The 17,291-nt window shown below is 39.0% G+C and overlaps 1 protein-coding gene across 1 annotated transcript in view; it reads right to left on the bottom strand.

Moving 5' to 3' along the window:
- Positions 1-9,188, bottom strand: part of TM9SF3 (transmembrane 9 superfamily member 3) — a 38,626-nt gene extending 29,438 nt beyond the window's left edge. The window contains exons 1-5 of the mRNA XM_015559280.1: positions 9,183-9,188; positions 8,396-8,398; positions 6,755-6,950; positions 4,871-5,002; positions 2,876-2,886 (exon numbers count right to left, since the gene is read on the bottom strand). Of these exons, the coding sequence (XP_015414766.1) occupies positions 2,876-2,886; positions 4,871-5,002; positions 6,755-6,950; positions 8,396-8,398 (342 nt within the window). The 5' untranslated portion in view covers positions 9,183-9,188. The remainder of the gene's footprint in view (positions 1-2,875; positions 2,887-4,870; positions 5,003-6,754; positions 6,951-8,395; positions 8,399-9,182) is intronic.
- Positions 9,189-17,291: the final 8,103 nt, after the last annotated feature.

Raw genomic sequence — 17,291 nt, 5'->3', positions numbered from 1 at the left:
AAATGCGCCTCTTTTTTTATAGCTCAAGTTCTGGACTACATTAAAGTGAAAGATGACCTGGAATCATAAAAATCCTAGAAGAAAACATAGGCAGTAAACTTTTTGACATCAGTCTTAGCAATATTTTTTTGAATATGTCTCCTCAGGCGCAAGGGCAACAAAAGCAAAAATAAACCAATAGGACTACACCAAATTAAAAAGTTTTTGCACAGCAAAGGAAACCATCAACAAACTGAAAAGGGGAGAAGATATGTGCGAATGGTTTATCCAATAAAGGTTAATATCCAAAGTATATAAGGAACTCATACAACCAGATATCAAAAAAAGAAAAAAAAATCCAACTTAAAAATGGGCAGAATATAAGGTGACAGGAGAAGATATGACTGGGTGGTGGGCCCAAGGTGCAATATACAGATCTTGTGACAATAGAAACCCATACCTGTATGTTTATGTTAACCAATGTCACCTCAACCACTTTAATAAATAAATTTAAAAATTATCTAAATGGGCAGAAGACCTGAAGACATTTTCCAAAGAAGACATACAGATGACCAACAGGCACATGAAAAGATGCTCAACATCACTAATCAGCAGGGAAATGCACATCAAAAACATGATATACCACCTCACACCTGTCAGACTGACTATTATCAAAATGGCATAAAGTAAGTGTTGGTTAGGATGTAAAGAAAAATGAACCCTCAGACACTGTTGGAGGGTATATAAACTGGTGCAGGCACTAGGAACTTCATGCTGTTCCTCAAAAAATTAATAAAAATAGAACTACAATACAACCCAGCAATTCCACTTTGGGGTATTTATTTAAAGAAAACAAAAACACTAATTCAGTATCACCAATTCAGCACCCCTATGTTCATTGCAGCATTATTTACAATAGCCAAAATATGGAAACACCCTAAGTATCCAATGATAGATGAATGGATAAAGAAGATGTGGCACATATACACAATGGAATACTACTCAGCCATATAAAATAATGCAATCTTACTATTTGCCACAACATAAATGGACCTAGAGTGTATAATGCTTAATAAAATTAGTCAGAGAAAGACAAATACTATATGACTTCACTTATATGTGGAATCTAAAAAACAAGACAAATGAACAAATAAAACAAAACAAAAACAGACTTAGATACAGAGAACAAACTGGTGGTTGCCAGAGGGACAAGAGAAGAGAACATAGGCAATATACATGAAAGGATTAAAGGGTATAAATTTCTAGTTATAAAATAAATAAGTCATGGGAAAGAAACAAACAGCACAGAGAATATAATCAATAATCAATAATCTATATATATAAAAGCCAAGCGACTGGAACGATTGGTTACTATGACACACACTGAGGCCAGCCAACCGGCCGTCAGGGGTGGGGCCAGCTGGCAAACCTCCTGTGGCCCCTCCCCCCAGCCAGCCTGGCTCCAATAGGCCACCCCCTTCAGAGGTGGGGCTGGCCAACCTCCCGCAGCCTTCCCCACCAACTTCCCTACCCACCCCCCACCGCTGGCCCAGCCCCCAATCGGCTCCAATCAGGGCTGGCTGACTGGACTCCACCTGGGCACAAATTCATGCACCAGGCCTATAGTATTGTAATAATTCTATATGGTGACAAAAGATAACTAGATCATGGTGATCACTGCATAATGTACATAAATATTGAATTGCTATGTTGTACACCTGAAATGAATACAATAAGTTAATTATACTTCAACTAGTGCCCTGGTGCACGGATTCGTGCACATGAAAAGGAAATTAATTAGAAGGTGGCCGGTGAGGCGGGACTGGGTGAGATGGGCTGGACATGCCCTGGAGCTAACCTCCCGCAGTCCCTCCCTGGCCGGCCGCATCTGGGGCTGTGCTGTGGCTACAAGGGCATCTGCAGAGTGAGCAGGGTCCCTCCAGCCTGGCCTGTGGGGACTGGTCCAAAACCACTCTTTGACATCCCCTGAGGGGTCCTGGATTGCGAGAGGGCGGCTCTCGGGTGATGCATCACAGAATCGGGCTCCCTCCTCTTTGGTTCCAGGGTGCATCACCCAAGTACCTCTGCTGCCAAGTCACTGCAGCTCAGCAGCTCCTGCATTGAGCAGACGTCTGCCTCCTGGTGGTCAGTGCATGTCATACCTACCGGCCGGTCAGACAGTCACTTAGCCTTTTATATATATACTAGAGACCCAGTGCACAAAAATTTGTGCACTCGGAGGGGAGGAGGAGTCCCTCAGCCCGGCCTGTGCCCATTTGCAGTCCAGGACCCCTTGGGGGATGGCCACCTGTCGACTTAGGCCCACTCCCCAGGGGATCAGGCCTAAGCTTGCAGTCAGACATCCTTCTGGGAGCCAGGGAACCCTCGGGGGATGTCCAACTAAAGGCTTAGGCCCCCAAGGGAGCTGTGATGAGAAAGCTGGGGTGACAGAGTAGCCACGCTGTCCCGCCCTGCTGCCCTGGGTCAGGTCGCACATGGGACGCCTGAGTGGGCCGACGGATGGCTGCTGCCCCGCCCGGCCGCCCTGGGTTGGGTCGCACATGGGATGCCGGATGGTGGCAGGGAAGGCGGGATGGCGCTGTCCCACCCCACCGCCCCAGGTGGCAAATAGCAGGCCTGGATGGCAGCAGGGCAGGCGGGATGGCGCTGTCCTGCCCTGCCTGCAGTATGCAAATTAACTGCTATCTTTGTTGGTGGTTAATTTGCATATCACGCTGATTAGCCAATGGGAGGCATAGCGAAGGTACGGTCAATTACCGTGTTTGTCTATTATTAGATAGGATATAGATATATAGATATATAGATATAGATAGATAAAAAAATGAAAGAAGTGTTGAAGATAAATGGTAATGAGGCAATAGTTTAAAATGATCACTTTGATCACAACTAGGATATTGGAAGAGTTAGACCTAAACAGTGTGAGGGCAGTTAAGTGGTAGCTGAAGATCTATCTCTTGTGCCCATATACTACTATCAGCTATTTATCCAATATTCCCTACCCAAGCCTATATACTTCCCAGGAGCCTTATGCTTAAAGTTAATCCTTAAGGCCTTTCCTCTATGATCAATGCATTTCATGAAAGTATTATGGGGAGGGAGGGGAAAGGGGGAAATTATTTCTTAAAGGATTATTTTTATTAACTAAAGTTGCTCTAATTGGTACAGATTTAAGTAATATAGTTTTGTTTTGCTTGGGGTTGTAGAGAAATAATAAAATCCTAATAATTTCATCAAAGTTTGTTTATCTATCTACTCTGGAGGTAGAGATACAATTACAGCAAGTAAAAAGCTATTCTCAAGGGGGCTTTTAAAAGAGTTTCAAACCTTTACCCCAAGAAAAGCCAGATAAAAAATTATTTTCTGAGAATTCACATGGTTCAGACATTCTAGGACACCCAAAAGAATCTCCCCTAAATATGACAGACCCTGGAATCCCAGGGCTAAAGAAGATTTAAGACAAGAAAGTATAGTTGACATATTGTAAGGAGGCCCACAGAAATAACTGAAAGAAACCTAAGGTTCCAGATAAGAAACTCATAAGCAATGGAGAAGATTAGCAGAGGAGCCTGGTATCTCACCAAAAAAAGGGAAATCCAACCTAATGGGTTCTCCTGAACTATAGGCTCAGAAATCATTAGCAAAATTTCAATGTCTTCCTGATACCCTCAGAACTGATCACAGAAATGCCTGTTTTAATGTAATACTAATTACAGTCATTTCTATGAAATGCTTGCTATTTATACCTAATTAACATGCAACACAGTAACGATGACGCATACAATTATATCCTAAGATTAACTTTTGTATAAATTTCATCTTAGTACCACACTAAACTCTGATCTTATATATATGTGCAGTCTTTCAGTTTGCTGCTCATGAACATAGTAGTCTGCTAACAATTTTAAGAATCAGAGTATTAATTTTACATAGAAACAGGTGTTCCAATTCTATCACCACCACCACCCAGAAAAGGCTAACACAAAAACCACTAACAAAAAAATGTGACCAAACATGCTAGCTATGATAGCTGGCTGTGCTTCGCAGTTTAAATAACTTAACAAGTCTAACACAAACAATGTTTGGATTATGCCATAGCTCTTCTCCATTAATAGAGATAAACAAACTAAACAAAAAAATTAAACAGAAAAAAAGCTAAAACAAAAAAATTTTAAACAGATAGAGTTTTGTAAAATAACATAGGCAATAGCAAAACAAGTCATTCAGGAACCTATCATATCTAAAACCCATACTACCACAGTTCCACATGAAACAAAACCAGAATAAAATTTCAAAGTCCTATTTAGTTCCTTTGATTGCATTTGGCAGTGCAAGTCAAAATAAGATGTGAGAAAAATGGAGGGAGGGGAAATATTTTGGATTGTTCAAAGCAACTTTTAATCCCTTGAATAGGAAAAGTTATACTGCATAAAAATTACATATTGAGCCCTAACCAGTTTGGCTCAGTGGATAGAGGGTCGGCCTGCGGACTGAAGGGTCCCAGGTTCGATTCCGGTCAGGGGCATGTACCTTGGTTGTGGTCACATCCCCAGTAGGAGGTGTGCAGGAGGCAGCTAATCGATGTTTCTCTCTCACCGATTTTTCTAACTTTCTAACCCTCTCCCTTCCTCTCTGTAAAAAATCAATAAAAAAAGATATTCTAAAAAAAATTACATATTGAGGGAGTTTCACTTAAGGTTTGGCAATGTCAAAAACCCTTCAAGTATCAGGGGACCATAAAATTGCTATTAAAATTATGCTATGGAAAACAGTGAAAACACATTTACTGATTTAGTATATAATCACCTTAACAGAGTCATTACATAAATGTTGCTTATTATGCAAATATTCTCAAACTTTAAATATAACATACAATACTCACCCCATATTGGTAAGTCATCTATGTACATCTGGTACCAGTAGTGATTTTTGATAGCATATACAAATGCATCTCTCTTTTCTTTATCTAAGTCAATTTCACAGTAAGTGGCTGGCATCACATCATCTGCATAAAATAAAAATTGCAAATTAACACACTGGTTTGAAAAATAGTTACAGAAAAAAATAACAGAAGAAAAAATACAACTGGAGGTGCAATGTTGACAAGACTCCAAGGAACCGCCAACTCTCAGGGAATAACACCTGGCCAGTTCTTGTTCTTTCATCTAAAAGTGCTTAGTCTGAAGGGAAAATAAATCCCACTTTGATAGCCCATGAAAACTGACCCCCTCTATCTAAAGAAAGAAGAAAGGCTACGACAGCTGAATGAGTCTCTTCTTCAGTAAATAAGGATAAGGTTTTCAAAAACTGATGAAATCCGTCCACCGTAGCAAAGTAGGATTCAGGGTTTTTGCCTATTTTCTCTTTCTGATTCCGCTTTAATAAATTAAAAATGTGGGTCAAATGGAGAAAGTATGTAATAAACGCAGTACAGAGTTTCTCGAAGATCACACATTCTAGTCTGCTTTCTCCTTACACAAGCCTCAGGGCAGGTTCACAATATTTCATAAAACTATAGGCTATGACTGTGGTTTAAATTTATAACTTAATTTTATAATTAAGCCCCAAGGAATATAATGGGGAGGAAGAATGCAAACATGTATACCCATTTTCAACAAAAAATATTCTAAAAGTAAGAATAAAATTTAACGAATTAAAATCAAATATTATCTTTAAAATATCTCATTTCACATCATCCAAAAGTGCTAAAAATAACAGGAGTCAGTTGCTGTTCATTTTACACATGTAGGCAATGAAGTCAAATTGGAGTAAACAACTTTACTGAAACCAATACAGTAAAAGAAATAGGATTAAAATTCAAAGCTCCTGATTACAAGATCCATGCTCTATTCAAAAATCAAGACACCTAATCAAAGATCCTACAAAAATTCAACTTTTCAAGCTTCTGTTTATCAGATTAAAAATGTTTATCAGAAAATACCTCTCTGATAAACTTTACAGAGGAAAATAAAAAGTATAAACACACTCAAAAGACCTGATAAAATAGATACTTGAAAAATAAATAAGGAGGATCTTTTCCAATTTTAACATTTTTTTTACTTCAAATTTAAAGCCACACTATCCTATAAGTATTCAGAGTATAAATTAATACAGCACTTTTAAATACATTCTAAGCCAATGGTACAAGTGTGAAATTAAGGATTTACACAAAATATTTAAGTATCCATCCATACACACCCCATTACATCCACGCACCTCAGAAATTACTCCAATATGAATCTATGAAGGTTTTCCCCAACCACATATGTCCAATTAGTCACTAGATGGTTTGCTACAAAACACTTTTGAGAAATATGCTAGGAAAATATAAAGTTATTAACAATTATTTATTTTACTTTATAACATTCAAAATAAATTTTTGTTATGGAGGGGAGTCTATAGGGGGAAAAGAGGGACATCTATTTCCAATAAATATAAATTTACTAGTAAATAAATAAATCTTTGTTAGTTTTCCTAAATGCAATACACTTAAGTTATAGGTTAAAACATTTCTTATAGAGTCTAGAGCAGTGGTACTCAACTAAGGGCTATTAGCAACCTCTGAAGACTTTTTGGTTGTCACAACTGGTAGTGCTGCTGGCATCTAGTGGGTAAAGAAGCAAGAGACACTTCTACAATGTACAGGATAGCCCCCCCACATAAAGACTTATCCAGCTGTAACGTCAATAGTTCCAAAGTTGAGAAACCCTGGTCTACAATATAACTTCTATTAGAAGGACTATTAAGGTGTACTTACCTTTGAATTTAATATCCAGACCACTAAATTCCAATTCAACGCCTTGAAGTGCTTCTCCCAGAGTTTCGTGGTAATGACCGATACTTCTTTTTGACCCCACACAAAATGGGAGTGAAAAGTATTTATATGTCTCTTGTCGATTATGGTAGGGCCCAACAGTATTCATCCATAAAACAACTTCCTCTTTATCTTGATACTGAAATTTAAAAGAGCAAAAATAATTATTTAAAAAATACATTTATCCCTAGACAGTTTGGCTCAGGGGATAGAGCGTCGGCGCTCAGCTTGAAGGGTCCCAAGTTTGATTCCAGTCAAGGGCACATATCTCAGTTGTAGGTTTGATCCCGGCCAGGTTGGGGCACATGCAGAAGGCAACCAATTGATGTGTTTCTCTCACACAGATGTTCCATCTCTCCCCCTCCCCTCCACTCTAAGAATCAATGAAAAAATATCGAGTGAAGACTACCAAAAAAAAGCCCACAAAAAAATACAGTGTGTGTGATATATCATCATACATAATAAAGAGATAATATGCAAATTGACCATCACTCCAACAAACAAGATGGCCCCCCCATGTGGTCAAAGATGGCCGCCCCCAGGTGAACACAAGATGGCCAGCAGGGGAGGGCAGTTGTGGGCAATCAGGCCTCCAAGGGAGAACAAATGGGGGGGGGACCCAGGCCTGCAGGGGAGAGCAGTTGGGGTCGACCAGGCTGGCAAGGGAGGGCAGTTAGGGGTGACTATGCCAGCAGGGGAGGGCAGTTAGGGGCAACAGGCTGGCAAGGGAGAGCAGTTAGGGAGACCAGGCTGGCAGGGGAGGGCAGTTAGGGGCAATTGGGCCGGCAGGGGAGCAGTTAGGTGTCGATTAGGCTGGCGGGGGAGTTGTTAGGAGGTTATCAGTCTGGCAGTCATAAGCAGTTAGGGGCAATCAGGCAGGCAGGTGAGCAGTTGGGAGCCAGCAGTCCTGGTCTGTGAGAGGGATGTCCGACTGCCCGTTTAGGCCCGATCCCCCTTAAACGGGCAGTCGGACATCCCTCAAGGGGTCCCAGATTGGAGAGGGTGCAGGCTAGGCTGTGGAACACACACACACACACCCCGCCCGTGCATGAATTTCATGCACTGGGCCTCTAGTATATATATAAATAATTAAGGGACTATTTGTTATTTGTTCTAAACAAAAGTATACTGTCTCTGTTTGGGAAACTGTAAAATAAAACACTGGACGTTTATTTTAATCTGATGATCAATGTCCACACCTTAAAAATGAAAATTTACTGACCTTTAAAATTATATCCTTTGATTGTGGTCTCAGGCAGATCCACTTTTTCTGAACTTTGTTTTACAGATGGTATTGTTTAAACAGAGCCAAATAACTCATATGAATGTTTATAATTATACTATCAAATAATGGTAAACCAAGAACATGATTAACCATGCTAACATGACAAAGGAGGAGGAAACAAAATCAATATCTTATCTAAACCTCATGTTAATCATTAGAAACTCCAAAAATCTGTTGCCAGCAAGCACAAATAAAATTTCATCTCCTTTCTAATCATTTTCATGTCATTGGACAAAGCACTAGAGAGGAGAGAAATGATTAAAAAAGAGAAAACCTATGAAATCACCATCTACTTAAACCATCTTTCTACCTTCCCTTTATTAGCCTGAAAGACATGTATCATATTTATATTTTTTTGAATAAATAATAAATTTGGGTAGATGACTTTACCTTTCCAGGGTCCAACTGGGGGATTTGCCAAAGATTTCTAAGATCTCAAGTCTAAATGTCCAATGATTCTATAAAAAGCAATTATCCAAGTAATTTAAAAACTAGTAACCCTAATTAGCAATATAAAGTCAATATAGTGTACAATTTAAGTCAACTAATAGTACAGAAGTTAAATCACTGAACAATTATTTACTGAGTGCCTACCAGGTGCCAAACAGTCACTGTGTTTGTAAGTGAGGATACAGCATTGAACAAGACATTTTCCCAGCCCTACTGGCGCTTAGAGCCTAAAGGGAAAGATGAACATTGAATAAGCAATTGCAATCAAGTAGAGTGCTATGATGAAGCATATAACACAGCAAGCTCTCCAACTAGCCCAACTACCAAATCCTTAGTTCAAATCCTCCATCTAAAACTAATAAACAAACATTTTCAATCAAAATCCAACATCTTCAAAACCAAACTCATCCCATCCAAATCTACCCCCTTTCCAACTTTGTTTTTTTAATGGTACCACCATTCTCTCAGACATGAAGTTCAAACACCAAGTTCCTCTGCATTCCAAAAAAACACTGACTTGACTATTCTTATCTAAAGCATCTGCCTTTCCTTTAGGTACACTGCACCACCATCCTAGAACCGAGGCCTAATCACCTATCTTCAAACATAATAAATGTCTCATTGTTCATACCACACATCATCCAGATCATCAAGGAAATAGTGAACTATCTCATTTTTTGGCTACGTAGAACATGTACGAAGCACAGTGTTAGGTGTTAAGGATATACAGATAAATAAAATACTGTCCTTTCCTTTACGAAGTTTACAATCCATAGAAAAGCCAGACAAGGAAATCATTAAATGAAGATATGTGTTACAATTAAGATAATAATAGACTATCATAGCAACAATAAAGGGATGATTAATTCTGCTTTCGCAGAGAAGGGTCAGGATAAACAATAGTATAGAACAGCGGTCGCCAACCAGTGGTCCGCGGACCACTAGTAGTCCATGAGGTTCGAAAGGCTGGCAACCGCTGCTATAGGAAATCATAAACTATTTCAAGTGAAGTCAGAAAAACAGCTGATAATCTTGATGTATGAAGGAATGAATCCATAAATCGCCATTCAGTTCCATCCAATGCTTATGGTCACACATCACTAATAAATCAAGGTAATCCTTTCTGCTAAACAATATGGATACAGTAAAAGAATTCTCAAAATAATGCTCTAAAACCAATCACTATCAACTGACTGAGTTGGTATTCGAATGGAAAACTCTTCAGTAGGCAGGAAGCTCTCTCCACAACATAATGTATGCAAAAAATATTTAATAAATATGATGAAAAGAACACTGGAAAAAGATGCTGAAATGTAAAAGTTCCTTAGCAACTTAGTAAAAGAAGTCTGAAGTATGTGCACTAACTGCAATAAGTACCCTTTCAGAGAAATAAGAAAGGGGAAGTAACAAAATGCATCCATTTAGGATGTTGAACAAGAGGACCTATTAACGGGGACCTTGCCATTAATCCTGTTGAGAGTCTGCAAAAATGTTTAAATGTAACTCATAAAAATAAGCACAAAAATACTTTCCCTATAAATCCTAATACTCCTATTCCTTTAAAAAGACAAAAATTTGAACAGTAATTATTGCTAAAATGGGGTGTTTATTTTATACAAACTGAAACATAGAACTAAAATAATTTCAGGGTTATACTGTGTGTTAAACTACATATTCTGAAATCACTCATTTTAAACGTTCATGAAACCTGTTAAGAAAGTAGAGTTGTGATGACATGATGCAAACTCTAAGAAAATATATACCATATTGTAGTCTAAAATTCCTCCAGGAAGAGGTCTGAAAATAGTAATTTAAAATATATAGATACTAGAGGCCCGGTGCATGAATTTGTGCACCAGTGGGGTCCCTCGGCCTGGCCTGCAGGGATCGGACTGAAACCAGGTCTCCAACATCCCCAGAGGGGTCCCAGATTGCGAGAGGGCAGTTCTCGGGTGACGCATCCCAGAATCGGGCTCCCTCTTCTTGGTTCCAGGTGCATCACCAGAGAACTGCAGCTGCCAAGTCACCGCAGCTCGGCAACTACTGCGTTGAGCTGGTGGTCAGTGTGCATCATGGCTACCGGTCAGAGCATCTGCCCCCTGCTGGTCACTGAGTGTCATACCTACTGGTAGGACAGTTGCTTAGGCTTTTGTATAGATAGACAGTGTAAGTATATGTAATATATTCAACAGTAACATATATATAATACATTTATATGCACACATGTACTCACACATAACCATACAAAGGTTTGGGTGAATATTGAAGCAAAAATGTTTCTTTTACATTGCTCCTTATGCAGACCATGATCAGATATGAACTTAAAATATTTACTTTTCATTGCAGTTCTTGATGGTCCCTAAGAATAAGCACTCCCAAGACAAGGTTAAAAACAAGAGTTATTTTTCAAGAGAGAAAATGTGTTTTAAAATATCTTGAAATTACAAATACCAAAAGGAAGACTTCACAGAACTTTTGAAGAAAAAAAAAATCTTCCTTTTGCTAAAACTGCTGAGAAAGTCCTTGAGTTCCCCAATTCCATGGGAAGAAAGCCACAGGTAAAAAAGGCTGTTCCTCCACCTGGGGAGTGTAACCAAGAGACTGGGAGAGAAAAAGTCAAGGAAGCACAGCAGTGGACCAGGGGATCCCTGATTACGGCTGTAATCCTTCTATGAGGCCTCCCTCAGAAGTAGTCATGAGAGGCCAGTTCAGACTACCTGCATTCTTCACCTCACCATTCTATTCATTTTCCAGCTCTAAGAGTTTCACTGTTACACATTCAACTCTGAGCCGTCCACTCCAGCCACAATGATCTCTGATACTGTCTTCCCTTCCTTTCCTGCTCCACCTTTTTCTTTATGTCATTCCACCATATCTATAAAGTCCTCCTCTCCACCTACCCAATTTCTACTTATCCTTCAGAACTGCTCAAATCCTTTCTCAAATCCTCGGGTAAGGCCTTAACAGACCAATCCCTAACTTGCAATATCTCACCATCTTTTCTAATAGTATCATTAGCTAACAATTAATAAGCACATACCATGTGCTAGGCATAGCTCTAAGGCAGTGGTTCTCAAACTTCCTAATGCTGCGACCCTTTAATACAGTTCCTCATGTTGTGGTGACCCCCAATTTCATTGTTACAAATTGAACATAATTAAAGCATAGTGATTAATCACAAAAACAATATGTAACTATATATGTGTTTTCTGATGGTCTTAGGCGACCCGTGAAAGGGTTGTTTGACCCTGCCCCCCCCAAAGGGGTCGCGACCCACAGGTTGAGAACCGCTGCTCTAAGTTTTTTACATAAACATTTAATCCTCTCAAAACGTCAAGATAGGTCCTCTTATTTTCCCCATTTTACAGATGAAAACAAAACAAAGATCACAGATATTAAATAATTTGTCCAAGATCTATACATAACTAGTACCCAAGTTTACAACATTAGGACTACACTTTTGTTAATCCCTAGTCCAGCCGTGGGCAAACTACAGCCCGTTTGAAATGAATAAAACTATTGAAAAAAAAGACCATACCCTTTTATGTAATGATGTTTACTTTGAATTTATATTAGCTCACACAAACACTCATCCATGCTTTTGTTCCGGCCCTCCGGTCCAGTTTAAGTACCCGTTGTGGCCCTCGAGTCAAAAAATTTGCCCACCCCTGCCCTAGTCAGTCTCATTAACTAAAGAGCAAAACTAAATGAATATGAAAAAAAGCAAAGTTGTACCAAGCAACTAAAGACAGTAATGAACAGTAAAAAACTTTTCCATATGAGCCTTTAATTTGCCCTAAAGGAAAAAATATGCCTTCCTAAGAAGCTACCTTGAGATTGTGCTCTAATCTCAGTAAGTCACCAATGCTGGGCCTCTCTTATTTAAATACTGTTTATGTGCTGGGAAAGGAGAATCATAGAAGTTTCCCTACTTGATAGAGATCATGAATTAATTTTTCTCAGAAAGAACACTTTAGGAAATAATGCTACTGATGTACTTACGTAAAATCTGAATAAAGAAATCAGAACTTATATAGACAGGCAAAGAACTGAGGGCTCAGAATAAGCACCTAAATAAGCTTATTCTGATGGCTCAGAATAAGCCATCATTTTCCTGGGATGAGTGTTTGCTTTAAAATAGGTATCTGAAGAAGCAAAATCCAGTTCTGAAAATGTTTCACAAATCGTAAGTTCAATACCTTTTCATTATTTACGTAAAACACATACATCAGAATTCAAATACAAATAAACTAGAAGGTATTTTTAGACAGTCTCTTGAGATAACCTCTCTCTCTCTCTCTCTCTCTCTCTCTCCCCTCCCCCCTCTCTCTAATAGCTTTGTACCTAAATAAACTTTTAGTCTATCATAGAGTACACTGAAAATAGGACAATGAATTATGGCATTTCCTAAAATTAGATCTATATTAGAGCACTCACAAATTCACTTGTAGTAAACAGTCCCTTCTCTTTATAAATCTTCACACTTATAAGTTTTAGAAGTTCCTATGCCCCCAACAGTGACAAAAACAAAAGGCTGACATTTGTTAAAGTAAAGCAAACAAAATCATTTCTGAAAACACTGAATGGTCTAGTGTTTACAGCAGAGGCCAAGAAAAGGCTATCCTAGACACAGATCCCCAGATTGCCTACAGAAGTGCTGTGGGACACAAAGAAATGAGAGTTAAGCCTAGGTAAGGCCCCTAAAGCACAACAGGCATCCTTGAGACTACGAGTCTTAAGTGAATAATGGTCTGGGTTTGTTCAATGCTTTAAGCAACAGGGTTTCATGCTTCCAACATGGCATATTCTTGTCCCTAGTAACTCCCTAATTACTCAGGTCACTCAACAAGGACTAATTAAATACTATTTTTTGTGCCAAGCACAGAGCCTCAATATGTAGCAGACAAAAATTTTAAAAATTGACTTTATGGTCTTAAGGAAAAGAACCATAAAAATTCAAGGCTACATACAGTACAAATCATAAAATGCTTTAAAATTCCTGTGCCCTTGATTATTGTTTTTTTTGGTGCTGACATCTTTGCATAGTATTAATATGGAAATTGTATGGACAAGACAGGTAGACAAAGCAAGGACCAGAGAGATCAGGAAGCTCAGATTCTTTCTGTGGCCTTGGGTCAGTCACTGGGCCTCTTTAAGCCTTCTGGAAAAATAGTGTGTTGGATACAATGGCCTCAAGTCTTTCCAGTTCTAAAATTCTATGATTCTCGGTCTGAAAACTTTTTAATGGCAACCTCTGGAATCTTAGGAGACATGGTAATCTAACTCTAGATGCTAGCAAGTGCCCTGAGTTTCAAAAAGCCAAAAAAGTATAAACCACATCCTTATATATCTTTCACTCATTCTAAAGAGACCTTTCTTTGACCCTTTACAGTCACATGCAGTGGGGCCTTGACTTACGAGTGTCCCGACTAATGAGTTTTTCGAGATACGAGCCATCTCTTGGCCGATTTTTTGCTTTGAGTTGCGAGCTAAAACTCGGGTTACGAGCCAGCTTCAGATACCCCACCGGTAGTTGGCGCGGCGAACGTCACAGTGAACGCCACAACATCAGCCCAGCATCACATGTCTCACTCGTTCACTTTAAGATTTGACATACGAGTAATTTGAGTTACGAGCTCCGTCACGAACGAATTAAACTCGTAAGTCAAGGCCCCACTGTATTAAGAGCCTGTTATTCTTTAATTTTTATTCCAAACAATGTCCTGTAACTCATGTGATTCAACTTTTGAAAACTGAAGGGAACACATCTTTATAAATTCTAGATGTAGGTATACTCTAGAAGTCAACAGCACATTTTCTTCTCATTATTCTTACGAGAATACTAAAAAGGCTTAGATAAATAAGCACGTAAAAATACCATATAAGTACAATGGTTATATAAGTCAAATCCTAATTCAGAAGGTAAAGTAAGAGAAATAAGGGTCTTTCTGGAACTGAATAAATTAGGTGTTCCTTCTTAGAAACAGCTACGTAATTTGTGGGGGGCCGGTACAAAATAAAAATGCAGGACTCCCTGCTCAAAAATTAAGAATTCCAAGATGGTGACAGCAGAGCATTAAACCAGGCAGTCCTTACATATTTGCACATATAATGTGACTGCCCAGGCCACATGCCCGTAAGTCAGTCCTATACCTCTTAAACAACCCAAACATTTTCTCAGTAACAGCCCATTATGTAACTAGAATTATCCAAACATTTCTGTAAGTACTTAAAAATACTATCAACACAGAGAACTATTCAATTTAATAGCAAGTGTTTTACTGCCCTATTTTTAGCATAAAGGGCTGTAGAAGCATATCCTGAGTATAGAAGACTATTAATTCAAATTGCCTTAGTTTGCCCTAACCGGTTTGGCTCAGAGGATAGAGCATCAGCCTGTGGACTGAAGGGTCCCAGGTTCGATTCCGGTCAAGGGCATGTACCTGGGTTGCAGGCGCATCCCCAGTAGGAGGTGTGCAGGAGGCAGCTGATTGATATTTCTCTCTCATCGATGTTTCTAACTCTCTATCCCTCTCCCTTCCTCTCTGTAAAAAATCAATAAAATATATTTTTTAAAAAGCCAAACAAATTGACTAGTTCAAATCTTGCCCTCTATCCCTACTGACTGCGTGGCCTTGGGCAAGTAACTTAACCTCTCTGGCACTGGTTTCCTCATCTATAAAAAGGGCATATCATTCACTTCACAAGGTTATTAATATGTTTACAATGAGTTAATATATGTACTTAGAACAATAACTACACATATTGCTAGAAAAATCCTTTTAGTTATTATTTCTAACTAGAAACTGTCTTCACAGAAAGTTAATCTAAAGGGTAAACTTAGCCCAGCCAGCATGGCTCAGTGGTTAAGTGTCAACCTATGAACCAAGAGGTCCTGGTTCAATTTCCGGTCAGGGCACATGCCCAGATCCCCTGTGTGAGATGTGCAGGAGGCAGCCTATCAATGATTCTCTCATCATTGATGTTTCTATCTCTCTCTCCCTCTCCCTTCCTCTCTAAAATCAATAAAAATATCTTTAAAAATAAAAATAAAGGGTAAACAAACTTTTGAAAACTGTTCTTTAATAATTCAATTCCACAAGTACTTAATAAGTATCTACTCAGCAACAACCTTCCCTTGGCAATTTTTATCCTCCTTCAGTATCATTCTTTCTTCACTGGCTACTTCTGACCTTCCTGGTAGGAAAACAATTCACTTAACCATAGCCTTTTCAGTACTGTTATCTGGCTAAGGTAAATGCCTAGCTTTAAAAAATATTTTCAAAAAACTGGAAAGTAGTAAAATACTTTGCCTAATAGTAAAAAGTATATGTGAATGACACTTACATTTTATATTTATAACTTAATGCAATTCTTCCTATAACTTTTTTCCTTTCTTAATAGTTATTAATAGGTAACTGAGTGAGAACAATCCAAAGTAGACATGGATTCCAAATTTTTGTCCAGCAATTATCTCATACACATATTCTCTCAAAAACCTCTTATCAAATACTGTATATTCAATTACTGATTCAAAAAATTAAAATGTTCCTGGCAATAAAATTTCAGTGAAATTAGTATTTGCATTTTAAATATGTAAATTAACCTAATACCATTTTATATACCTCCAATTTTTGAAATTTTAATTGATAGTTTTTTCCATTTATAGCCGTTCATTATAAAACATGAAAAAAGTATATTACTACTCTTGGCTGATATCCTGTATAGTGGAACTACAGTTAAGAGAGAATTCTGAGTTTTACATGGTAAGCTTTCCTTAGTTAAGTGTTCATAAACATTAGAAACCTTATCATTGACTAAAAGGATGACCATTGGGAATGAAGTTATTACACTTTGAGACAAGTTACCTTACAGAACGACAGTAAATAGTTTTTAATGTAACTATTTAACCTCTGAACAAAATTATGGTAAGGTGAAAAGTCACAAATACAGTACAAAAACATGTCACCGATGTGGGATTTGTCTCTTAAAAAAATACACAGGTAAGCAGTTTCCGGCTGTGATTGAAGATAAAGTAGCCAACAGTTTGGAGGGAAAACAAGGGCCTCGCTGACCCACGGAGCCGAGAAAAGAAGTCTGATCAATTACAAATAACACCTAAAGCGGGCTACATTGACGACTGCTTCCTTTCCTTACTTATCAGCAATGACAGAAGACTCCGCCAAACCTTTCAGATTTATAGTACACACATAACCTTTCACGAAACATCACATCACTAATGAATTAAAGTATAAGAATCAATTACTCGCCGAGGAATCTGAGCATTTCTATTACTTTCCTGCCTCGCTCTACCATCCTAAAAGCCGCAGTTCCTCGAATAGTCATTAAGATCCATGACAAATGAACAACCAGGGAACTTCAGGATACATGCACAAAGGCCTGCTCCAGGCACACAAGACGGGGAAAATGAGGACCCCCGCCCCCCAGTCGGAAGCTGCCCTCGTTAGAGGCCCCGAGGCTGGAGAGGCTGAGGAGGAAGTTACAGGACAGGCTCGGCAACGAGTGCGTGCAGGCCGAGTGCATGCACACGTGCAAGCTGCTCTGCACCCCAAGTTGATCAATGCTGTCACCACGCCAGGTCTCAGCCCGGTTTGGGCAGGAGGGAAAAGGAGGGCCGGCGAGGGCGCGGACCGTCAAGTGTGGATATTTCCTGGTCGGTATGACGGGTCATCACATCCATCTTCCGCCGCGTCGCAGCCCCCGGTAGCCAGAGCGCAGCTCCCA

This window comes from Myotis davidii, unplaced genomic scaffold (genome assembly GCF_000327345.1).
Source record: "Myotis davidii unplaced genomic scaffold, ASM32734v1 scaffold332, whole genome shotgun sequence".
Lineage (NCBI taxonomy): Eukaryota > Metazoa > Chordata > Mammalia > Chiroptera > Vespertilionidae > Myotis > Myotis davidii.
Note: the sequence above shows the minus strand (reverse complement) of the source record. Positions and strands in the feature narration are given on the sequence as shown.